Source organism: Lynx canadensis, chromosome F1 (assembly GCF_007474595.2).
Source record: "Lynx canadensis isolate LIC74 chromosome F1, mLynCan4.pri.v2, whole genome shotgun sequence".
NCBI classification, from domain to species: domain Eukaryota; kingdom Metazoa; phylum Chordata; class Mammalia; order Carnivora; family Felidae; genus Lynx; species Lynx canadensis.
The window spans coordinates 12,403,759-12,430,376 of record NC_044319.2 but is presented as its reverse complement, the minus strand read 5'-3'; the positions used below and the strand labels follow the sequence as shown (position 1 = coordinate 12,430,376).

Below are 26,618 nucleotides of genomic sequence, written 5' to 3'. Positions count from 1 at the left end.
CTGAATTTTTAATTTATTGAGACTTGTTTGATGGTCTAGAGTATGGCCTCAGCAGATGTTGCATATGCAATTGAATGTGCATTCTGATCTTGTTCTGTGGAGTGTTTTGTAAATGTCCATGAGAAGTCAGTTGCTAATGTGTTCAAATCTCTACATCTTGTTGATTTTCTTTGTATTTGTTCTATTAATTATTCCAAGAGTAATATTATAATATCTGACTATATTTATGGATTTAACTATTTTTCCTGCAGTTCTGTTAGGTTTCGCTCCATGAATTTTAAACTTTTTTATCTTAAGGATGGAAAGATACAAGATCGTCACATCCTCTTGATCCTTACCATTATGAAAATGATTTTCATTATCCCTGCTAATATTCTTTTATCTGAAATCATTTTTCTCTTGTACTAATATAGACACTCCAGCTCTGTTCTGACTAGTGTTAGCATGCTGTATATTTGTCCATCCTTTTAAGATATTTATATCTTTATACTAAACTGTGTTTTTTATACACAGTACATAGTCTAGTCTTGCTTTTATTTATTTTTTATCTTTTTCCCTCTTTGTCCTCCTTGTCTGCATTCTTATGGTTGAAGGAGTTTTTTTAACTCTTGTTTTATCTCCGTTGTTGGCTTAGCTATAACTCTTTTGTTGGTTGCTTTAAGGTTTATTAAATATATAAATATTTAAATATGTTAAATATTTAAATATATTTATATTATATCTTTAATTAATCATAAGTTGTCTGCCTCCAAGTATACATATTTAACCTATCAGACGTTAATTCTGCCTTCAGATAATATTGCACCACTTCATCTGTGGCATGAGAACCGTTACTCCTGTTTCTTCCCATCTCTCCCATCTCAACTTTATGCTATTATAATTAACATTGGTTATATTTATATTATAAACCCTACAATACATTATTATACATTTATATATAAATGATTTTGTTTTAAAGATATTTAAATATTAACAAAATTAAGTTACCATTTCCATTGATTTTGTTTTTTTGAGTAGATTCATATGCCTGTCTGGTGTTTCTCTTTCTTCCTGAAAGATTTCCTTTAATATTTCTTGTAAGACAGATTTTGTGATGATGAATTATTTTAAGTTTTTGTGTTTAAAATTCATTTTTTTCCTTTTTTGAAATATTTTTACTTGTTTAGAATTTAAGGGTGACTTTTCTTTTTGTTTAGTAAAGATGTTGTTCTACCATTGACTTGTTTGCATTGTTTTTACTGGTAACTCATCTGTCATCTTTTTTTCTTTTTTGGTCTGCATATAGAGTTTCTTTTTCTCTAGTTGCTTTCAGATTGTCTCTTTATCATTTGTTTTGACCAGTTTGATTATGATGTGCCTTGGTGTAGTTTTCTTCATGTTTCTTGTTCTTAGGTTCATTGCCTATGTTGGAACTGTGGGTGTATAATTTTATCATATTTGGAAAATTATTGGATAATTATTGGATAATTATTTCCCAAATTATCATATTGGAAAAATTTCTTCTGGGACTTCAATTACAGGTATATTAGGCCACTTTATTATTTTTTGTTTATTTATTTATTTATTTATTTACTTACTTACTTACTTACTTACAGCGTGCCTGAGCAGGGTAGGTGCACAGAGAGGGAGAGAGGGAATCCCAAACAGGCTCCACACTGTCAACGCAGAGCCCAGTGTGGCACTTGATGTCATGAACCATGAGATCATGACCTGAGCCGAAATCAAGAGTCAGATTCTTAACTGGCTGAGCTACCCAGACCCCCTGTTAGGCCACTTTATACTTTCTACGTAATTCAGTGATAATCTTTACATTTTTGCTGGGTTTTTTTCCTTTTTTAATTTTGGAAAGTTTCTGTGGCTATGTCTTCAATTTTATTAATCTTTTCTTTTTTTTTTTTTTTTTTTTTTCAACGTTTATTTATTTTTGGGACAGAGAGACAGAGCATGAATGGGGGAGGGGCAGAGAGGGGAGACACAGAACCGGAAACAGGCTCCAGGCTCTGAGCCATCAGCCCAGAGCCCGACGCGGGGCTCGAACTCACAGACCGCGAGATCGTGACCTGGCTGAAGTCGGACGCTTAACCGACTGCGCCACCCAGGCGCCCCTTTATTAATCTTTTCTAATCTCTAAATTACTATCCCACTTAGTATATGATCTCAGTCATTAGAGTGTCCATTGCTAAAAGTTGATTTGAATCTTTTTTATAGCCTCCATGTCTCTACCTAAGTTTCAGAACATCTTGAAAATGGTTGTCTGTTTATGTTTCTATCTGAATATTCTAACCTTAGTGTCAATTCCAGGACAGTTTCAGTTAGCTGAGTTTTCTTCTCCTTACAGGTTTTGTTTTCCTGCTTTTGTAAATGGCTTTTAATTTTTGATTGAATTCCTGAGAGTATGAAATTTACATTGTTTGGTGTTGGATATTTTTTTATTCCTATAAATATTTTTGAACTTTCTGCTGGGACATAGTTAAATTACTTGGAAGCAGTTTGATTCTTTTGGATGTTTCTATTATGATTTGGTAGCATGGATATAGCAGCGTTTAGTCTAAAGATTATGATTTCCTACTTTCAGAGCAAAACCCTTCTGAGTATTTTACCTAATGCCACATGAATTATGAAGTTTCTACTATGGCTGGGAGAAACAAGCATTATTTCCAGCCTTGCATGTTCACCATGTACTTTGTCTTCCAATTCTGTTACTTTGTTTGGCTTCCAGCCTCAGATTCCTAATTCACATGGCTAGTTAGAACACAAGGTAGTTCTCCACAGAACTCCAGAATTCTGTGTACAGCTTTCTCCTCTCTGGTACTCTTTTCTGTGAACTCTAGCCACTTTGGCTTCCCTGGTCTCTTGGTTCCATCTCTTCAACTCTGGGTGTCTTTTGGGTTTGGCCAGGATTTTCCCTCTCTGTGTCATGTCTTAGAGACTCTCAAGGCAGTATTCTGGGGCAATCATAGAGCCATCTCATTTATTTCTTATCTATTGGGTCACTGTCCTTCATTACCTGATGTTCATTGCTGTGAAAACCTTTACTTTGTATATTTTAATCTGGTGGTGGTTGTGGTTGTTACTGTTTCAGGTAAGGGTTTAAATCTGGTGCCTGTTATTCTGTCGTACTAATTTCCTAGAGCTGCCAAAACAAAGTATCACAAACTGGCTCATTTAATAAAACAATAGAAATTTATGCTGTCATAGTTTCTGCAGGTTAGAAAGCCAAAATCAAGGTGTTAGCAGGACCGTGTTCTCCCTGAAGGCTCCATAGAAGAATCCTTCTTTGGCTCTTCCTAGCTTTTGGTAGCTTCCCATAATCCTTGGTGTTTCTTCGCTTAATGCTGCATCGCTCCATTCTGTGCCTCCATCTTCACATGGCTGCCCTCCCATTGTAGCCGTGTCCTTTGCCATTCTTACAAGGACATAAGTCATTGGATTCAAGGTCCACCCTGATCCAGTATGACCTCATCTTAACTAATTACTTCTGCAAAGACCCATTTCCAAATAGGGTCAAATTCTGATGTTCTATGGGACATGAATTTTGGAAGAACACTATTTAACCCATTATATCTCTTTTGGTTGCAAGCAGAATTCTACTATTTGCTTTTTCAACACAATTTCATTAAAAAATTTTTTTAGAGAAATCGATTCATTGAGTGCTAAAACACTGTTTAAATCAGAGAGTATACAATACAAATTTTTTAAGTCCCAGTTTTTTAAGTGTATTTCTTGGTTTGAGACAGAGAAATGAGCCGTTTGTTGTCATGAATATTAGGAGAACAGAACTAAAATACATCAAAGATAGTCACACACATCCCACAATATTTACACGGAATATCTTCTGTCTTTCCATGGAAAGACAGCATGGAAAACAGGGTCAGAATGATCCTGTAGAAACTTCCTAATGAAAACAACCCAGTCAGCTTATCTTAAAGTTGAGCATGGCTGCCACAGAACCCCATCCAGGGCTCCCGTGCTTCCTTTGCTGCTCCAAAGATACTGTGCCAATTGGGCAATGCTTGTGTGCAGCCAACATATGGGACGCAAAAAGTCCAAGGTCCCTAGAACAGGACTAGGTCATGGGGACACTCCCCTCCCTCCCAGATCCATCTGAAAGACACTTTAGATTTCAACACAACTTTAAAACCTTTTAATAGTACCTTGCGTGGAGAGTCAGCATGATGCAGTAGTGTAAATACATGAGCTTTGGATTCAGATAGGCTTGAATTTTAATTTAGCTCTATCACTTTCTTACTGTGTGGCTAAGGCAAGTTATTTAACTTCTCTGAACCTGGGACGGCCTGTCTGTAAAATTTATAATACTTCTTTTCCCACAAAATTTTCTTAGAGATAAAATGGTTTGCTGTTTATATATCAACTAGTACAGTGCCTGCTATACAGTAACCTTAATTAGTATGAATTCCCTTTACATCTCCAATATTTGTTAAGTAAATTACATATTTACAACTATTGCATATATTTCTTATCTTCATAAAGATATAGAGATGGTTTATAAGAACACATGAAATGCTGTAAAGTAATGAGTAAACCAAGGCCATAGTACTATGTTGATCATAATAGCCTAAAAATTCTGACAAACCTTTCAAGTCTTAACTCTGAAGCTTCCTGTCAGTCAAGGCAAAATGGAAAATATTGTGTGTTACAAATTCTCACTGTCAGAAGGGATGAATCATAGGAGTTTCTTAGGAGAACCTAAACATTTTTATTACAGTATCTAAAAGAAATTTTACTTAGAATTAGTAAACAGTGCCTTAACTTTGTCTAGTGTCACAACTGTGTTACTGAATTTAGTATGACCATTATCTATAGTAACTATCAGAAAATCAGTTTGAGTATGAAAAATAGATTTTAGTATCCTCACACTTAGCTCTAGCTATATTATATGTTTTGGATTATAGTTCTTTTTGTTGTTATTAGTGAGCATACACTTTTATATTAGTTTCAGGTGTGCAGTATAGTGACACTATACACACAGTATTTCCATACATCACCCTGTGCCCGTCACAGGTGCACTCCTTAATCCCCATCACCTATTTTACCTGTCTCCCCCTCCCCTCTGGTAACCATCAGTTTGTTCTTGGATTATAGTTCTTTTTAACGTAGCAGCTCCTAGTTGTTGAAGTTTTACCTTGTTTTCTACATGTATAAAATTATTTTTCCATCTACCTGTCTTACTATTTATTAACATATACCTTTAATGCCATTTGCTTACAATTAAGCTCTAAGCTCCGAGAAGGTAGGAATCATTATCTTGTTTTGGTTAGTGCCCTTCTCAGGATCATAAGAAAATGATTGTGTGTGTGTGTGTATGTATATAGTTTTAATTTTTATAACATATGTATTTCTCAGTAACAACAAATGTTTTCTAATGAGCCAACTAATAATAAATTAAAAACTTTTAAATATAATCTTCTTAGAACTGCATCTGTTACTATGCTGAGTAGAAATGATTTATTAAATTGTTGATTCAGTATGCCAGTCATTTTACACTCACCTGTTTTACTCTTTTAGTTGCTCTTTATCTGCTTCTGAATCTTGCTGAGGATACACGCACAGAACTGAAGATGAGGAACAAGAACATAGTTCACATGCTGGTGAAGGCTCTTGATCGGGACAATTTTGAGCTACTTATTCTAGTTGTGTCATTCTTGAAGAAACTCAGCATTTTTATGGAGAATAAAAATGATATGGTAACTTACATTTAAATAGTCCATGTTCACCATTTTCAAGTTAGAAATATTTTGATAAGAAATAAACATATTATTCCCCTACTGAGATTGTTCTGAATGAAAATTTTACAATGGCAGTAACTCTCTTAAATGGCTTCATTAGGAAGTATATTCCTTATTAGTTCATACTACACTAAATTGAAACTATCTGAATAAAAAATGTTTCCTAATATATTGTATAGGATGAGTCTTTCCATATTAAACGTAATATGTAGAAAGTAATTTAAACTTAACATTGTCCTTCAGAAGCATCTGGTTTGTTATTTTCCTTTAAATTATTTTTTTCTCCCGCATTTCTGATGTTGGTGTGCGGAATTGCAATCTAGCCCAGTCTTTCCTTTTTCGCCTACCATCCCAGTTGGTAGCCACAACTTGTTGATTCTACTTACGTGTCTCTTGAAGCTGTACCTCCTTTTTATTCTCGGTGCTGTTGTATTAGTTCATGCCATCTTTATTTACACCCTCTTCCTTTCTTGTTGAATATTATAGTAGGCTTCTATTTGCCATCTTATATTGTGTTGATGGGTGATCTTTCAGAAATACAAGTTGATTATATAGTATTTCCCCTTCTGAAAAGTATACACAATTCAGAAATAATTTAAAGGTAGAGTAGAAATTATCTGCTTTTTTCCCACATCATTAAAAAAGCTTTGTACAGTGTTACATTGTATAGATATTATATTAACCAGAACTTGTTTTCAGATATTTAAGTTGTTTATAATTATAGCTATTTTAAAAAACACTTGAGTGGACACATTTGTACATGCATCATTGTCTATATTTCTGATTAATTTCTTAGGATAGATTCCTAGATGTGGAGTCATTAGATCATTGGCCTTAACTGTATTGAGGACCATTTTAGAAGTATATGCCAATACAAGTCATTATATGACTGTGTATTATTGGTATAAGTAGATTCTCTTTCAGATAGTCTAAATATTAGTATTTCTGCCTGTTTTTTCCTTCTTTTGAAGTTAAAAAGTACTTCTTTAGGAAGTACCTTATGCTTATTGAATGGCACAGCATGCTCTTTGAAAACCTGAGACTGATACATCAGATTTAATAAGTGCCTTGAATTCTGGTACTTGAAATACATGAAATTTTATTTTAACCACAGATATTTAGTATCTGTCATTTTCATCATTAGTATATAATTATTGATGATCACTGTATGCCTGATATTAAGATTGAATTTACTTAGATTAATAAAATATTTACTTAGATTAATAAAAAATATGTTTTTTGTTTTCATTGATATTATTTTAAAGAAGAATATGATGAGATGGTGATATATATTCTTGAGTAGAGTGTAGGTAAATAATTGCTTTCTCTTGCTACAATTTGAAATAATTCTTCCATTTTTGTGTTTAGATTAAGTTCACCTTTAGTACGTTTGCAAAATTCAAATTAATTTGCCATCAGCATGTATCTACTACATTTTGGTTAGATTTGTATTTAGGAAATAAACTTCTTATGTGTTCATTCTATCAAAAGTGATCTCAAAATTATTATTAAAAATAATTTTCTGGTAAGGTCATAGATTTGGAAGATACCATATAAATTGTCTCATCAAATCTCACTTTTTATTGAGGAGGAAAAACTGAGGTTCAGAAAAGGTCATTTATCCAAGGTCATAAAAATGATGCAATTAGCCAGATTTTTACCATAGATGGCATGCATTTCATCTTTCACTGTGGAAGAAGTACATTTTATTTAAAGGCATTGGTAGAATCAGGATTTTCAGAGCTTGACTAGACCTTAGATCTATGTCTAGATCTAGCTAATTTTGCAGATAAATTAGCAGAAAATCAGAGAGGTTAAGGAATTTGCTCAAAGAAACATCTGTGCGTGTTTGGCTTCCTACTCTTTCTCTCTGCTCCCAGGGCAAAACAAAACAAAACAAAAAATCTTTATGTTTTTTAAAAAGATATTTTTGGCAAAGATTAAGTATCAGCAACTTTTAAATGTTGGCCTCTAGGAACACTGAAAAAGAAATGGCTGAAAAAAATTTGCTGATAGATTGTTAATAAACTGTCACTTTATATAAAACATTTAGTAAAAGTACTAATTAATTATAAATTCCATTTTATAGACATAGATTTGAAAGGGCATTGCATGTTGAGATAATTATTAAATTTATCTTGTGGGATTGGGCTTTTATCAATCAAAAACACATGATTAGAAGGCTATGTCTAGTGTTTAACCATCTGATTGGACCACATGGTACATACTTCACATTCCATTTTTTGCAATGGAAATGCAAATTAATTTTTTAAAACTCTCATTACTTTATTAGGTTTGCTATAACAACCATTGTGTAACGTTCTTATTTCAAAAGAAATATATTAACTTGATTTAATTAGTAACAGATGAAGCCTGTGGCAATTTTATTTAAAAGGGGTGGAGAGGAGGAATTGTTGCTCTGTTTTTGAGGATGTATTATTGTCTAAATAAAGTGTTCATTTTACTGTTGATGTGAACTAATACTGACCTTTTTAGGGTTAATATTTTAAAGGAAATTTAATTTACTTAAAAAAGTCTTTCAATTAATGATTTAAATTGACTTTGCCTATTTACTAATAAATACAATATAACAAAAAGGGAGTAAGAAATATTAGAATATGATTTTAATAGGAACAAGAGAAAGGGTATATATTCCTTAGATTTCTTATTTTCTTACTAAGTTTGAAAGGTTTTTTAAAATATTTTTAAAATTTTGAATAGGTCTTTTAACAGTTATTATGTTTTGTAAGTATTTTCTCCTTATCTATGACTTGTCTTTTCATAAAGCAGAAGGTTTTGTTATGAAGTCCAGTATATCAAAAAGTGTTTTTAATAGATTGCATTTTGGTGTTGTACCTAAGAAATATTTGCTTAACTCAAGATCCCAAAAAGTTTTCCCTATTTTCTCTGAGAAATTTTGTAAGATTTGTGTTATTTTTGTTTTAGTTTAGGATATCCATTTTTAGTTAATTTTATATGTGGTACAAGGTATGGATCAAGATTCATGTTTGAATGTAGTGTCCAGTTGTTCCAGCCCCATTGTTGAAAAACCTGTCTATTTCTTAAAAAAATAAAAATAAAAAATCCTGGAATCTTGACTGGGATTGCATTAACTCTGTCGGCAGGATTCAATATTAACCATACTGGATTTTCCTCCATGAGTATGGTATAGCTCTCCATTTATTTAGAAACTTCTTGCTCTCTTCCATCATTTTATGCCTTTTAGCACATATATTTTGCACATATTTTGTTAGATTTGTACCTAAGTGTTTTGCCATTAGAAATAATAGGGGTTTTTTTTTGTTTTGTTTTTATTTTAGGGAGAGAGAGCATAAGCGGGAGACAGGGGCAGAGGGAGAGAGAGAATCTTAAGTAGGCTTTATGCTGAGTGTGGAGCCTGACATGGGGCTCAATCCCATGATCCCAGGATCATGACCTGAGCTGAAATCAAGAGTCAGACAACTCAATGACTGAGCCACACAGGCACCCAGCTATAGTAGTTTTTAAAAAATAAATGGTTTCCTGTTATTGTCGGATAGCATACAGAAGTTACATTTGACTTTTGTAAATTTTCCTTGTGTCCTATGACCTTGCTGAATTCAGTTTTTTAATTATAACGGCTCTTTGTAGATTCTTGGACATTTGCTAAGTAGACAATTATGTTATCTATAAACAAATTTTTATTTCTTTAATGCTAATCTGCATGTCCTTTGTCTGTCTCTTTCTTTCTTTTCTTTCTTTTCTTTCTTCTTTCTTTCTTTCTTTCTTTCTTTTCTTTCTTTCTTTCTTTTTCTTTTTTTTTTCTTTTTTTCTTTCTTTCTTTCTTTCTTTCTTTCTCTTATTGTACTGGTTAGGTCCTCTAGTATGATGTTAAAAAGGAATGCTGTAAGTGGATACCCCCTTTCTTTTTAACTGATCTTAGGCAGAAAGCAATTCAGTTTACTTAAGTTTACTTAAGTTCTATTTACTTAAGTTTCTATTTAAGTGTCTTTCTTTACTTTAAGTGTCTTTCCTCGGTTCTTCTTACTAATTGTCTCGTCTTAAGTGTCTTTTCTACATCAGTTGAGATGATCACATGGTTTTTTCTTCTTTAGACTGTTGATACAGTGAATTGTGTTAATTGACTTTAGATATTGAGCCCGTCTTGCATTCCGAGGAAAACACCACTTGGTCACGATATATTATCTTTTTTATATATTGTTAATTTGATTAGTAATATATTGTTGAGGATTTTTTGTATAGTGTTTTATGGGACCTAGTTTAAGTTTCTTATGATGACTTGGTCTGCTTTTGCTATTATAATACATATTCTTAAGAATGAGTTGGGGGAATTCTGTTTTATATTTTTCTGGAAGGTGGGTTGTAGAATTGGTATCATTTCCAATCTAAATATTTTAAAAAAACTATTATTGTTATTATTTCTTTTTGAGTGGTAGCTTTGTAGTTTTACTCTTCAAGGAATGTATCCATTTCATCTACGTTGTCAATGTATGGGCAAACAGTTTTTGTACTTTTCCTTCTTACGTTTTTAAAGTCCAAAGGTGTGAAGTGATTATTCCTCATTTCAATACTGATATTGGTAATTTGTTTCTTTTCTCTTTCTCTGTCTCTTTTTTTGTAAGTTAGTGGTTTGTCAATATTATTGATATTTTCAGATAGCCAGCTTTTGGTTTGATTTGGGGAATATATTTTCACTGAATTGAAAATTCTAGGTTGACATACTTTATAAATATCACTTCATTATTTTCTGGCTTTCATAGTTTTGACACGAAGTGTGAGGTAATTCTTATCTTTTGTCTTCTATATGTAATGAGTCTTTTATTTTCTACCTGCCTCCAAGATTTTATCTTTGCTTTTCAACAGTTTGAACATATATCTCTCTAGGCACGTGTGTGTGTGTGTGTGTGTGTGTGTGTGTGTGTGTGTGTGTGTGTGTGTTGTATTCTATTTGGGATTCTCTGAGCTTGTATGTGTGGTTTGATTCTTTCCTGGTTTTTAGAAAATCCTTGACCATTATCTCTTCAAGTATTGCTTCTGTCCCTTTCTGTGTCTCTTCTGCCGGATTTCAGTTATACCTGTTAATCCATATGATATTGTCTCATGGCTCTTTGATACTGTGTTGTTGTTTTTTCTTTTATTTTTAAAATTAAAAAAATTTTTTTAGTTCAATTTGGAAGATTTCTATTAATCTACCTCCAGGCTTACTTATTCTGTCATTAGCTATATCACGTCTGCTTTTGAGCCCATGAAGGTTTTCTTCATCTCTGTATTGTGTGTGTATGTGTGTGTGTATTTAACATTTCCATTAATTCTTTTAGTATCTTTTTCTTCAAAATTCTCTATTCATTCATATTACCCATTTTTTTTCCAGTAGAGCCTTTAACATATTAATCATGTTAAATTATTACTAATAATTCTCTGATATGATTTTAAATTCTCTGATAATCATACAGGTCATATCTAAGTCTGGTTCTATTCACTGCCTTCAGTGGGATATTTTCTTGCTCTTCATGTATCATAATTTTTTATTGAAACCTAGACACCATGTGTTGATTAGTACAGATTGAGATAAATATTATTTATGTCTGGAAATAGGCAGACTTTGTTTTCTAAGCCTTTAGTCATTCTTGTCAGGAGTTACCTTCCACGTCTTATGGGCTCACACCCACGTAGCATTATGTTGTCTTTGGTATGGGGTATTGGTTGCCAGAGGGTTTTTCTCAGTGTTCATGTTCCACCCTCCACTTCAGACTTTCCCGGTGTGTCTGTGCCTCAAAGAGGACCTCTCACTTCATTTTAACACTCTCTCAGCAATGTACTGCTATTACTTGTTACTTGGCTTTTGCTAATATGGTGCCGGGTTCAGAGAGGGGGAAAGAGATTTTTTTGTTGTTCTGATTTAGCCTTCAGGCAGTCTTAGGCTGGTCCCATGTCCATAGTTATACTTGTCAGCAGTGGGGTTTCCGCAGTCATCCCGTCAACACCTCTCCTCTGGAAACAAGAGGAACAGAAAAGAACAGAAAAGAACCGTTTCTTTCCCCCAGCTGCTGTGGGTCTTTACCTGTGTTTTGGATGTGACAGGTTTTGTCGTATTTACCCAAGAAGCTTAATTAAGTCTTTTGTTTTTAGGGGAAATAGGAGGAAAAGATCTGGGCAGCATTTTATGCCTCTTCCCTAATGGCAGCCGTTCCCCTCCCCTGAGGCCCCCTCGACTAAGGGGGAAGTTTTCTTCCATGTCCTGTTCTGTCCCCAGTTTTTCTTGTGACCTTCCCATCAGGTCCAGAAAAGACCTTGCGAGTGGTTGCAAACACCCTGAGCATCTGCAGCGTCACATTTCTATAGTCAGGCTTCTTCACAATTTTTTAAAATCTTCCATGCAATCTTCTCTCCCAGTTCTGTGGCAACTCTTTTTTTCCAGTGAACCACCCTGTGTATATAAACCAGCGCTCATGGCCCTTCTCTCCTTCAGGGTACCTACCTTCCTTATTTCACGCCAGTTGATTTCCTTGGAACCTCAGCTCTTTGATGTTTTGTTTTGTTTTTTAAATGTTTATTTATTTTTGAGATAGAGAGAGAAAGAGCATGAATGGGGGAGGGTCAGAGAGAGGGAGACACAGATTCTGAAGCAGGCTCCAGGCTCTGAGCTGTCAGCACAGAGCCCGACGTGGGGCTTGAAACTCACGGACCGTGAGATCATGACCTGAGCCCAAGTCGGACACTTATCCGACCGAGCCCCCCAGGCGCCCCACAACCTTTTTTTTTTTTTTTTTAAGTTTTGATTTTATATCTGGAATTTTCTTCCAGTTAGGGTGGGAACCACATCTTGTCCAGATTTTTATGTCCTAAAAGTAAGTTGGAAGTTCTGCCTTTTTTTTTTTCTTTTCAGAAGACGGGATATACTTTTTATTCACTTTTATATCTCCCACCCTGTCCAGCACAGGGCCAGACACATAGTTCTGCCTATTTTTCTTAATCACTATGCCTCTACTTGACTACTTCCATAGCATTTTAATTAATCTCCCTATTTCTATTCTTGCCTCCTTCCAATACATTTTCCACTTTGTAATCAGAAGGATAGTTTTTAAAGAGTTCCTTGAATACTGAATCTTCCATATCACCCCAAGGCCTTTGCACATGCTATTTTTTTTCCATCTAGGCCACTCTTTCCTCTGCCTCTTCAGTTACCTTTAGATAACTTCTGTTCATCCAGGAGATTATTTTTCCTTAGAGAAGCCTTCTTTGACAACTCTTCACATTGAGATTATATCAGATCCACTCATATTTTTTCATGGTACTGGCTTTTGTTTAAATCTTCTTAACTAACTGTATAATAATTTCTTTATTTCACTCCTTCTAGAATATAAGCTCCATGAAGACAGGTATCATTTCTCCCTTGTTCACCAATACGTGGGACTTAAGTTAAAAATATTTGTTAAATGAATAAATGAAGCTTAAAAAGTTGTTATTTACTGTAATCAGTGAAGCTAGTGATAGAATTATGGTTCTGTATAAATTTGACAAATCTTTTTCACTGACCTCTATGGAAATTGTAGGAAGGTAACAAAATATTTACCTGGCCTACTCAGAAGATTAAACTAGGAGAAAGGGAGAACCAAAATTAGAGTCTTTGGAGATGGATTTGTACTTTTTAGTGAAGAGCTCTAGATAGGATTACAGTGTGGCTGTGGAGTGAAGATAGAGGTCTGAAGGAAAAATCATTGTTGGTTTGTCAATTTAGTATTTTTTAAGAAAACCAGTATTCACCGCTTAGCATGGAATGAGAGGGAAAAAGGTATATTGAGGGCTCAGTTAGCAATGTGACTTTTATGAGGTCAATGAAAGATTGCAGTAAAGGTATGGCAAGGCAAATAAATGCTTTAGTTTTCTAATACAAGAAAAGTAGAGCAACATTACTCATAAGTCTTTGGGTAATGATCAAAGAAACATGTAATTATTTAATAATTTCTCTCCTTTTTAGCCATTGCTTTGTGACAGAGATGTGAGATATTTTATAACCAACTTGTTCTGATTGCTACCTTAAGAAAAGTGAATATTGGGACGCCTGGGTGGCTCAGTCGGTTAAGCGTCTGACTTCGGCTCAGGTCATGATCTCGCGGTCCATGGGTTCGAGCCCCGCATCGGGCTCTGTGCTGACAGCTCAGAGCCTGGAGCTTGTTTCAGATTCTGTGTTTCCCTCTTTCTCTGACCCTCCCCTGTTCATGCTCTCTCTCTGTCTCAAAAATAAATAAATGTTAAAAAAAATTTAAAAAGAAAAGTGAATATGGGGCTTATGTTACCAAAAAAGTTCTGTTTTCTATGAGTTCTCACTGTAAAGCAGGCTTCTCTCAAAACAGTTTTATGATCACCTAGAATGAGGGTGAACAAACTTCTGTAAATGGCCAGGTAGTCAATATTTTAGTCCTCATTTGATGTATTTATTTTTGGTTCATGTGGTCTCTGTTGCAGCTTCTCTCTGCTGTTGTAGCATGATAGCAGTCATAGTCTGTAAACAAATGAGTGTGAGTGCGCTCTAATAAAACTTTATTTACGAAGACTGAAATTTGAATTCTAAACATTTTCATGTGTCATGACATATTATTCATTTGATTTATGTTCAACCATTTAAAAATAAAAGTCAAAACCATTTTTAGCTCTTTAGCTAGTTTAGCAAACTAGCCATAGTTTGCTGACCCCAACCTGGAGTTTCCAATGTTACTCGTAGACCAGCTTCTCTCCTGAGGTTTTGTTTTTTGTTTTTTGTTTTTTTTAAGGTTTATTTGTTTTTGAGAGAGAGAGAGCACAAGTGGGAGAGGGGCAGAGAGGGAGGGGGACAGAGGATCCTAAGCAGGCTCCCCGCTGACGGCAGCAAGCCGGACATCGTGGGTCTGAACTCCCAAACTGCAAGATCATGACCTGAGCAGAAGTTGGAAGCTCAAACTACTGAGCCACCCAATTGCCCCTTCTCTCGAGTTTTATAAGATTTTCAAATATCAGATAACTACCAGGTCAAATTAAACATGACAAAAATAAAATTTTTTTTTTGTCCTCTTTGCCCTATACCCGCTTTTCAGTTTACAGATCTTAGTTAATGAACCCACGTTCTCCTTATTGACTGTGCAGAAAAGGGCTTGGGATTGCTCTCCTTAGATAGGCCTTCGCACAAGGCTGACCCGTGGCTGGCATCTGGGAACTTGGATTTCAGGCGTGTTTCCACTGTTCCCTAACTGATAAGGGTCGTTTACTGTGCCTAAACTGTTTGCACAAGCAATGTGGTTTTTACTAAACACCTGCTTTCCTTCTGGGAATCTAGAATTTTAGTTTGTGCTGGCATAGGGTTCCTGTGTGACCAGCCCCCAATAAAAACCTTGGGCACTGAGTTTTAGCCTCATTTCAATATTGAAGCACATCCTGGATGACTGTGTGGGGAGAGGATTCTAGGAAATTTACACCTCTGGACTTTGCCTCCATGTGCCTTTTCCCTTTTATGATTTTGCTTTGCCTCCTTTCATAATAACAAATGACATTCACTGTCAAGGTGACTGTATGCTGAGTCCTGTGAGTCCTTCAGCAAATTACTGAACATTGGGGTACTCTTGGGGACCCCTGTCACATTGACCAGGACACAAACCTGAAAGTCATCTTCAGTGCTTCTACTTCACTTCTCATTCAGATGCTTTGACCATATCTCCCAAACATCTCTCAAATTATTTCCTCTTCAACCTCATTGTCCTTTCTTTGATTCAGACTCCAATCACCTCTCACTTGTCTACTGCAAGATATTCTTAAGTGCCTGCTTTCGATCTCTACCTATTGCAGACTATCCTTACATGATGTCCCTTACTCATTTGTTTGTGTCCTATTCTGTGTATGCATATGTGTATATATGTATGTATGTATTTATATATTGATCTTTATGCTACTAGTCTGACTACATCACCCTCTGGACTTAAAATCATTCAAAGCATTCTTCTTAGCACTAAAAGTTTTTTGTGATTTGTTCAACATCTATTTAATAGGCTCCTGCCATTCCCCAACTTATATTTTATACTATGTCCATACCAAAGCACTTGCAGTGCCCCAAATAAGCTATTTTATGCCTAAGTGTCTAGCCACTAGCTTTTCTACCTGGATCTCCATTGCCTTTCTTAACCAGAGAGTAAATTATTAGACAGTTTTAAAAACTTTATCCTAATTGAAGTCTTTTCTACTCTTCTAGATAGCTTGGTATTCTTTCCATGTTGCTTCAAGAAGACTTCATGCATTCCATTTTTATATTGGTTTTTGTTTTTGTTTGTTTCTTTAGAAACAGCATGTGCACATGTACTTACAAGAGGGGGAGGTACAGAGAGAGAGAGGGAGAAAGAGAATCTCAAGCAGGCTTTATGCCCAGCGCGGAGCCTGACTGGGGCTTGTCTCACGACCCTGAGATCATGACCTGAGCCGAGGTCAAGAGTCAGACGCTTAAGCGACTAAAGCCACCCAGGCACCCCTATTACATTGTATTTTAATTATTTGTTTATTTGTCTGCTCTGTTTTTAGACTGTGGAATCCTTAAAGGCTAAGACATGATCTTGTTTGATCTAGCACAGGGCCTGGCACTTTGTAGGTGGCATTCAAGAATGTGTTTTCAAAGTCTCAGTGTAATTTGGCTTCAGTTGACACTCTTAAGTGAAGGAAGGATGGGATAATGTAGATATGTGTTTCCTCCTCAGAAGTGTGATTTTACAAAAGTTTATAGATTAAAATGAGTAAACAGATTAACACATAATTATAAAATAGATATACCTAAGGGTAAAAAATAATTATTTGCAATCTTTTTGTCGTATTGTACAACTGAATCTCACTGCATTTGTATTATGTATTACATAGGTGGAAATGGATATTGTTGAAAAACTGGTAAAAATGATACCCTGTGAACATGAAGATCTGCTGAATATCACCTTACGACTTTTACTCAACTTATCCTTTGACACAGGACTGAGGAATAAGATGGTACAAGTTGGACTGCTTCCCAAACTCACTGCACTCCTAGGTATGTCTTTTAAAATCTAATGATGGGGTTGCTTGGAATTTCCAACACCATTGGAAAATTGAGCTCTGTGTTGAAGTCTGCTGAGCAAAAATCATTCTGTATATGTTCTTTGATTGGGAACTCAATACTAAAAATAAGCAGAATGAATGAAAAATGATGTGAGCCAGGATTTCCATGGTGCTATAGAATGAAGGAATAGAAACTTTTAACTCTGACTTCATTTGCCCATGTGAAAGTGAAAAGATAAAAGTACTACCAAGAAAGCAAGAAGGAAAAATTACTTTCTCTTTAATATTTTTAAAAGCAGGTATCATTTAATTCTTGCATTCTGCCATACTGTTAAAATATTGCTTTTGAATGCACAAATTTGTGGAGCCTTTTTGTCATTAAGTTGAAAAGGGCATTTTTTTAATAGCATGGGTTAGAAAATATTGCATTGGCACATTTAGCTAATAATACATTGTTTTCTTTTAACTGTTAGCAAGATAACTATATAGCAAAGATAGATTGAATAATTAACTCTTAATGCTCACACATAAGGCTTCTTGGAAGAGGATTAAAAAGTCCTTTATGATCTGTTCAATGTCTGTCTTCATAGGTACTTGCTACTCCCCAACAGATACTTTATTATGTTTATACTGCACATGTAACATATATTGAACATATATTATACTGAACTATACAGTTCTCTAAACAAGCTCTTTATACCTAAGTACTTGTCCACCTGCTTTTTTCTCTACCTGGAATGCCATTGTGTTTTTTAACCAGAAAGCACAATTCTTACCCATCTTTTAAGACTCCGTTCCTTGTTCAGCACTGCGGTTTCTTCTTTTTTTTTTTTTTTTTTTTTTTTTTTTTTGCTTTCTCCTTGTTTTCAAATATTTTTTTAACTGTTAACCACTAGTAGTGTAATAGAAGAGAATGATTTAAAATTAAGTTTATTCTTAGCTGTCTAATATCTATGAATCTAGTCTCTCACTGATATCATTATTTTCTTTATAATACTAGCAATAACATTTATATTGAATGTTTACTGTGCCAGTCATTTGTTTTGTGTTTTCTTTACATTATCTCGTGGAATCCCTGAGATCTTTACTCACATCTACACAACTAATAAAAGGCACAGCCCACATTCAACCTCAGTTGTGTCTGTTGCCAAAGTTGGATTTCTTAACTACTACATTAAACTACACTGTGTAGTATATTAAGTAGACCATGATTAAGTAGAAAATCCAATTCTGCAACTCCCCTTAAAATAAAGGAAGTTTTCAGGAAACTTATTTCTTAATCCTTTTCTCAGAATAGGAAAACCTTTCACCAGTCAGTCCAAGAACATTTGGCCTATTGACCAGTCCACAAATATTGCATAGGACTTTTATCAGTGTAGAAGGAACTCCGTTGAGAAGCACTTTCAAAAATTGCTTTTGTGGAACCAAAGCAATACATTTAACAAGGAAACAGGAAAACTTGAAAAGTAAAATTGATGGCACTTTGGATTTAATTCATGTAATCCTTTATCTAGCATGAATCTAGCAGAATTATGTATCAGATATTAGGTTAGATTCTCAGTGTATGCAGATGAGTAAGTTATATTTCTTGTCCTGAAGGAGTTCATAGGCTATTTGGTTTATTCTGTATTTAGTGACCTACTTTTATGAAATAAATGATTTAAGAGAGATTTGGGGGAAATTATGAACAGGATACGCAGTCTATATTTTATTAACAAATAGTAAATTTTGTGATATGAGATATAGCATTTAATAAAATAATTTCTTTCATCTCTTCTAGAGCTCGATTTCTGGAGTCAGATTGTCTTATTAGAATTATGGCTGTCTTTACTTCTAACTATGTTGTGTTGGGCAAGGTACCCAAACTCTGACCCAGTTTTTGTCCATCTCTAAGATGGGGATAATAATTATAACCAACTTAAAGTTCTTTTGAAGCTTAAATGAGGTATTGTATTACGGAGTGCTTAAAATAGTACTTGACACATAGTATCTTCTTAAAATTAGCTATCAATCATTTTTTTACCATCATCACCATCATCATCATTACTTAAAGTGGACATTCTATAAGTGTTGCTGACTTACCTTGATCTGAATACAAATACCTTCAAATAGGTATTATGTCTTTATTGACAAACTAGGTAGCTTATTTATTTTTACTCTCCTGGGATGTGTGCGGTTTGATTCAATTTCAATGCAGTAAAATGTTGAAGATCTACTATGGCAAAACCCAGTGTTAAGCACTATAGGAGAATATTTTTCAATCTATGGATATGTTGAAATTCAAAAGAGAGAATGTTTCCTTACTGGTCCTTCATCGGCAAAATGCCATTTGAGATGCACGTTGACTTTAACCAAGGTGATGTTTATAAAGGAAGAAGAATAGAGGCTGAAAGTATTTCAAGTAAAGTGACCAACATTACCTAAGGCATAGATGGTGCTAAGCCAGTGTGAGGAACAATAACTAAGAAGATAGTAGGAGATAACTTTGAAAATAAATGGGGTTTATGTTCTTATGTGGTATTATGAAGGTTAAGACTATGCTAATAAGTTATACTGAATTTAGCTGATGGTGGGAATCATTGCAGGTTTTTAAACTAGTTGGGTCACAGAGTACTGCTCTAGAGAAATTAATCTGGCATTATTCTATTGGATGGACTAGAACTAGAGTCTGCAGAAGAGCATAATAGTCTATTGTAACAGCAAGACCAGAAGTACAGAAAACATGGACTAGGAAAGAGGTAGTATGTCAGATGTGAGGCAAAAGAAATACGTATTACAGGTAGACTTAATGTGACATGCTTTTTGAATGTAGGTGATGATAGGAAGAATTCATACCCCATGACTGTTAGAAGTCTAGTGCCAGGGACAGAAAAAGAGAAGTGTGAGGGAAGTAGTTTGAGGAAGCTAGCAATAGATTCAGTGTGAGACATTTTGGAGACAAGTAGAAACATAGGTCTATAGGTCCGGAGGGGTGAGGGTTAAAAAAGGAACACTTACCTTATAGAAGAAAAGTGGGAAGAGGAAACCACCAAAGGAGACATAACAGCCAGAGAAATGGGTTTATTTTTTGACAAATACATAAAAAGTGTATCAAGTTTAGGCCGTTACTGAGAAGCCATGATAATCTAGGACTCTTCATGCTTCAGAGATGAGGTTTTGAGTAGGAAGAGCAACTGAAAAGTGTTTACCTTGTTTGAGTTATTCTTTCAAAGTGTTGTTACTTCGTTATTTTCTTTGAAATATCATGAATTCCTAAGACATCGGATTTTACTACACCAAGGAAAGTAAAAAGCTAGTATTATTCAAATCTTGCATTACATAGGTAGAAGTAGAAGATCTGAAAAATTTCTACCTCTGTTATCTGTAAAAACAGATTAAAAGCAGAATGATTTTGTTGAGATGCTTATGGGTAGCTTACCTTCATAACTTCTTGGCTTACATTTGTATGATAAATAAAATAGGTTGATAGTTAAATCCTCACAAGAACAGCCACAAAAATTTTCTGGGAGAACAAATTGAAAAAAATATGGAATGGTGTTGTGATTTGAATAATTGTTAAAAGTGGACGGAAATTTGGGTACAGCTCAACTTTTTTGCCATATGGGGAATCAGTATACTTTGTAAACTCATGACAACTTTGATCTGAGGACTAATAAGTAGGCTCTAAAATCCTTCCTCTTTAGGTAAAGATTATGTCCCATCTTTTTTTCCCTTTTTGTTCACTGCTCACAAGGTATTGAATTTTAACCTACGCAATTTCTTTCTTTTCAAATGTCCATGTATCTTTTGCTTAATAACTTTGTTTAGTTCCACCTTTTCATTCTCCACTTACAAGCCATGGGAGCAATGGCAATCATACATAGTAAACAAAAGAGAATATCTACTGATATTCCAGGATCAAGGAAAGGGAGAAAATGTACATATTGAAGAGAAATTAAAATATACTAGAGAACAGTGACTTCAGCTTCTGGAAAATGCTTCAGGATGCCTATAAGTATTTAGAATATACAGGTTTACATCTGTTTACGTATCATACATTCTTTTAATTATTTTAAAGACACTGTTGTCTTCTACTTTTTCATTTAAATTATGAGTTAAATAAGCTTCTGTGGGCCTTTTATAAGGTGAGCCTATGAGGAAAAAAAGCATTTCAAATTCCAAATAACTGATTTCAGTATGAGTTTTTAGAACATAACCATTTTGTAAACTTTATAATTGTTTGTATTTATCATCGTCCAAAAATGACCCTTTTATTTATCACTTCCCACGAAAAACCTGTCAACTGTATTAGTGGAAGACAAGGCTATGATTATTAATAAACAACCTTAAGATCCCAGTACCTTAAGACACATCAAAGATTTACCTCTTCCTCGTATTACATATCCATAATAAGTGAGTAGAAAGTGTTGGTCCATGTCACCATCAGAGACCAAGACTAACAGAATCTCTGGGTCACCATGGCACCAGGAAAGAGAGAAAGAGAAAATGCAGAGTTGTAAACTTCTCTTGAAGACTTCCACTCTGAACTGACAAATATAATTTTTGCTTACACTTGGCACTGGTAACAGCAAGTCACATGGCCATGCCGAACTTTAAGGGGTTGGCAAATGTTTGGAAGGATTAGAACTAGAATATTGGTGCGTTAGCAACCTAACAATCCTGAAAGGTATTTTCCAGTTTTTCTGAATTTTCTTTTACTTATTTTTTCAGATTTTTATTTTTATTTTTTATTTTTTAATGTTTATTTTTGAGAGAGAGAGAGAGAGAAAGAGACAGAGTGTGAGTGGGGGAGGGGCAGAGATAGAGGGAGACACTGAATTCAAAGCAGGCTCCAGGCTCTGAGCTGTCAGCACAGAGCCCGATGTGGGGCTCAAACTCACGAACTGTGAGATCATGACCTGAGCCAAAGTCGGACGCTCAACCGACTGAGCCACCCAGGCGCCCCAGATTTTTCTTTAAGTAATCTCTATGCACATGTTGAGGCTCAAACTCACAATCCTGAGATCAGGAGTCACATTCTGTGCTGACTGAGCCAGCCAGGCACTTCTGAATTTTATTTTAGCTGAGTTTCCAGGATTACCAGAATCTGTTAAAAAAAACATCCTGAGACATTATAGCAATACTACCATATGTAGTGTATCTAACTACTATAGTACCACAGAGCACATTAATTAAAAGCTAGAATTCTGGAGCCATACTATATGACTTTGAATATTGGCTTCATCTGTTATTAGCTATGTGATACTGTGTAAATTATTTAACCTATGTGTCCATTTTTTCATCTTCAGTATATAGATAATAATGCATGTTAATAAGGAAAGGTTAAATAAGAGTACAGTGTTAGGAAATTATATAGAATACAAACTATAGATATCCAAGGAATGGGTCTTTCTGATAAGAAAGTTTTCTCAGCTTATAACATTAAGGGTATTTAATCATTTTATATAAAGTTCTTTAAAATTGATTACATGTTTCTTTTCATAAATGTTTTCTTAAATGTACTTTTTTTTTTAAAAAAAATTTTTTTTTTTTCAACGTTTATTTATTTTTGGGACAGAGAGAGACAGAGCATGAACAGGGGAGGGGCAGAGAGAGAGGGAGACACAGAATCGGAAACAGACTCCAGGCTCCGAGCCATCAGCCCAGAGCCTGACGCGGGGCTCGAACTCATGGACCGCGAGATCGTGACCTGGCTGAAGTCGGACGCTTAACCGACTGCGCCACCCAGGCGCCCCTTAAATGTACTTTTAATACCATAAACGTAATTTAAATTTTTTTGAGAAGTATAGTGTGGTGGTTAGTACGATGGGCTTTGGAACCAGAGTACCTGCGTTCACCTGCTATATGAGTTTTTTTAATCATTGAGTCAAGATAATTTATTATACAGGAATGTAAATATTACTGTGCTCAACTATTTCCCCTTACTAAATGGCCTGAGAATTCCATGTATTTAAATTTTTTATGTACAGGTTTTCTGTTTTCCCCTCTTATTTTTAGCTGTCACTTCTCATTTCTTCTGTTCCAGAAGCAATTCTATAGCAGCAATTTTCCTCTCTCTAATGATATTTTCTAATCTCTTGTGGTCTTGGAAACTGACAACTGAGCTTATTTGAAGTGTATATTTTGTTAAAAATGAATTCCAAATGAATGCCCAAAGGGTTCTCTTCCCAGTAACACACTCCTCTTAGTAAGGTTTATTGCAGACTTTGTAACATTTCTTTTAACTGTGAAGAAACCTATTTTGCTTGTTCTCTCTGCTGTGTCCAAAGAAATTGCATTGAGTGTATAAATGATTTGCTGATAAGCTATTAATAATAGAATAGTCATTTTTATACTTGTTAATGTATATGTTACTTGTGTGGAAAAATAAATCATTAACTCCTAACACAATAAACTAAATTTCTCAATTGAGCAATTCAGTGATATATTTAATATCTCTGGTCTTTGGCCACTACAATTATATAGAAATTGTAGTAAGGAAGCATTACACAGAGCATAGATTTTAAAGGGATAGGATATAATTAGTATAGAGCAATGACTTTCAAACATCTTTACCCGAATCTATAGTATAGTTTACACTACAACCTAATACTCACATGTGTATGTGATATATATATGCATGTGTATATATCCATATGTGTATATTTATATACATTACATTTTACTTCTTACATCTATTACAGATTTTAACATACGTAATTTTTAAAAATGTTCACAAAGCAGTATTTACCATTTCTGTGTGCAGTGAACTGTATTTTCTATTTATTTTCTGTTCATTGTTTATTCTACTTATGACTTATATTAATTTTGTGTTCTGATTGATTTGACATTCATTTGGAAAACATTGAACTATGGGAAAGTGATTAGATTTCTTTCCCATCAAATGTTCAGAAATCTTAATCACTGTCTCTGCTGGATTTTTTGTGTGTTGAACAGTAGATTATCTAAATTCTTCTAGGTTATTCTTGGCAAGTAGTGATGGGAGTGATTCCATGGAATTGAAATTTTTTTTAATGGAAAAAACCTTTTGTAAATCAAGTATTTGAAGAATTTGGAGTACATTTTCTTCATTGTAATCACGGAGAAGGAATTAAAGAGCATAGAGTAGAACATGAGTGGTCAGGTTGGTTTTTTATTAGAAAGAAACTCAGTTCAGGTTGATAGAGGACTGAATTAAAGAGTTACCTATTTTATGTATAGAAATTGTTTATTTTTTAAAAGATGCAAAAAATGTAAAGCCACTTTTGTAGGGCTACACATGTGGAGAACTTTTCAGAAGTGATTTTTAAGGGATGTTGTTTCAACTGGAAATGCTATCAGATTTTAAGTAGGTTTTCTTTACTATTATTTGGGGACCCCATAACTGAAAAATCTTTTTATATTTAATGATAGATTATTTTAACTAGAGTACAATGAATCATGAATCTTTCAGGGTCTAATAAAGCTGTGCTATATGAACATTTAATCCCCTTCTCTTGCATCCTGAAACATTTAACTAGTACATTGCGACCCCTGCTGTTGTCAGAATTGCTGAATAACTGAGAAAAAAAATGTAATTGAGGAAGATTTTGTGATTTGACTTACTTTTAAAGGCAGAGAAGTTTTGTTATAGCTCATTTGTTTCGCCATGTGAGGCTGAGTGAAATGTTACTCAGTAAAACCAAAAATTATTTAAAAATATTGTCATATAAAGCATTTCATTTAGGGATTTTGAATTTAGCTTTTCTTTTGACATCAGGGACACAAAAAATGAATTAATAAAGAATTTTAGAAATCATTATTTAAAATTTTCTTTCTCCACTTTTCCTGAAATTGATTTGTTTGAATAGTTTTGATCCTTTGCTAGGCATAGAAGTTCCCTCAAGGGAATAAACCTTATAAAATGTGTAGGTCTCATCCTACATATATGAATTTTTGCATTTGTTAAAACAAAAATGGACTAGTCACAGCCAGCCCGATGGTTAAAAAATGTTTCAAAATTTTTGTTTGGATCCATGAGAACCCTTGTATCTAAGTATCCCTTTGTTTTTTTTAAATGCCACCAAAATTATTCCATTCTTACTTCATTTTTGATAGTTACTTTCCTAAGATTTCATAAAGGATCCTAAACTTATCTCTGCTTACTATTTCAGTATCAGTTATAAAATCTTTTCAGTGTTATTCATTCCCATGCTTGACACATAATTTCTTAGGCGTAGAAACTTCATATTACCATCTGGGAGACCTGTCATAGCCGGGGGTTTCCGCAAATGTGATTATATGCAAATTGAATTGGACCTAGAAAGTTTGGCTTTATTTAGCCAATTGTTAGTTCAGTCAGGTTTTTTATGATATATTTTTTTTTTTTAAATGTTTAGAGATTTTTGGCTCATCTAAGAATCAAATCATTATAAAAAAATTCTCTGTCATAAGTTCTTAAGCCATTTGACCTTGATGTGTCTCAAGAGTGCTTCCTTATGTCAGAATATCCTGGGTTGGGAGTTGGCAAGGAAATGCTTCGTCATAGTGTGTTCTTCAGTTTCCTGGAGAATGCACTGATAGTGTTTCAAAAGTGACTTGAAAACTAAATGTTCCTAGCTTTTCATCTGATGCACCAGACAAATGTTTTTGCACCTCTCAGTTGCTCTGGCTCCGATGATTCATAAGCTAATAAGTACTGCTTGATGTGCTTGGGGATGATGTTAAGTAAAGGAGCAAGCATAAATCCCCAACTGAAGTGCATTCTTTGGGAGAGCCTACCTAGTTCATCATGAAATAGTTTGTACAGAAAGCTTTAAACATCACATAATGGGAGAGATACTTTATTACAGAATGCATAATCAATATTTAAAAAAAAACTACCGTATTTCACTGGTAAACTCTTTTGAACAATTTTGAGTTTATTTACAGTATTCTTTTTCCTTTTTGAATGATATTGATATGTATTTTAAAGTGAGTAATGTTCCAAGTTTTCCTGTCAGCTTTTCAATTTTTAACTTGATTTTCAAAGGGACTTAAACTCAAGGGAATAAACACATACATAAAATGTGTAGGTCTCATCCTACATATATGAAATTTTGCATTTGTTAAAACAAAAATGGAATAGTCATAGCCAGCCTAGTGGTTAAACAGATTAGATAGCTACCTATAAATTATAGGCAATCCTCACTTCCCACAGTTTCTCTGCTATTTTGTAAGTTTTCCCTGTTTATCAGGAGACTGTAGGAATTCAGTGGTTACAGAGCATCAGTTTTCAAACTTTGGTCTCAGGACTCTTTTCACTCTTAAAAATTATTAAGGACCTCCAAAGCACTTTTGTTTATTAGAGATTATATCTAGAAATATTTACTATATTCATAATTGAGAAAAATTAATATTCATCTTAAAATAACAAAGTTGCTACACTTTAACATAAATATGTTATGAAAACTCTTTCCAAAACAAGACAAAAATTAGTGACAAGAGTAGCATAATTTTATATTTCTCAAATTTCTTTTTTTTTTTTTTTTTTCATTTTGCAAATTTCTTTAAAGTCTGGCTTAATAGACAACAGCTGGCTCTCCTAGCTCCCTCAACACTCTGTCGTGGTATCCTATTTCGTATATGTCTTAGCCTCTTATAAGAAATGTGAATTTTAAAAAGGAAAGTAATATATTAGTATTGTTATAAAAATGGTGTGACTTTGGGGATCCCCTTTAGGGATGCTCAGGCTGCACCTTGAAGACCAGTGAATTAGAGCATTCCTTTAAAGCTTTTAATTCCTGTTAAATGCATACATTCCTGATTGTAATAATACACCAGGAGTCTCAAATTAGCAGCTTAAATCCAGCTAGAAGACATGTTCGGCTTTAC

The 26,618-nt window shown here is 34.3% G+C and overlaps 1 protein-coding gene across 3 annotated transcripts in view; it reads left to right on the top strand.

The window, feature by feature from the left end:
- KIFAP3 (kinesin associated protein 3) overlaps positions 1-26,618 on the top strand; it is a 161,092-nt gene that overhangs the window by 49,075 nt on the left and 85,399 nt on the right. For all 3 annotated transcript variants that reach the window (XM_030302531.2, XM_030302533.1, XM_030302532.1), the window contains 2 exons: positions 5,527-5,705; positions 16,617-16,779. In XM_030302531.2, coding sequence (XP_030158391.1) covers positions 5,527-5,705; positions 16,617-16,779 — 342 coding nt within the window. The remainder of the gene's footprint in view (positions 1-5,526; positions 5,706-16,616; positions 16,780-26,618) is intronic.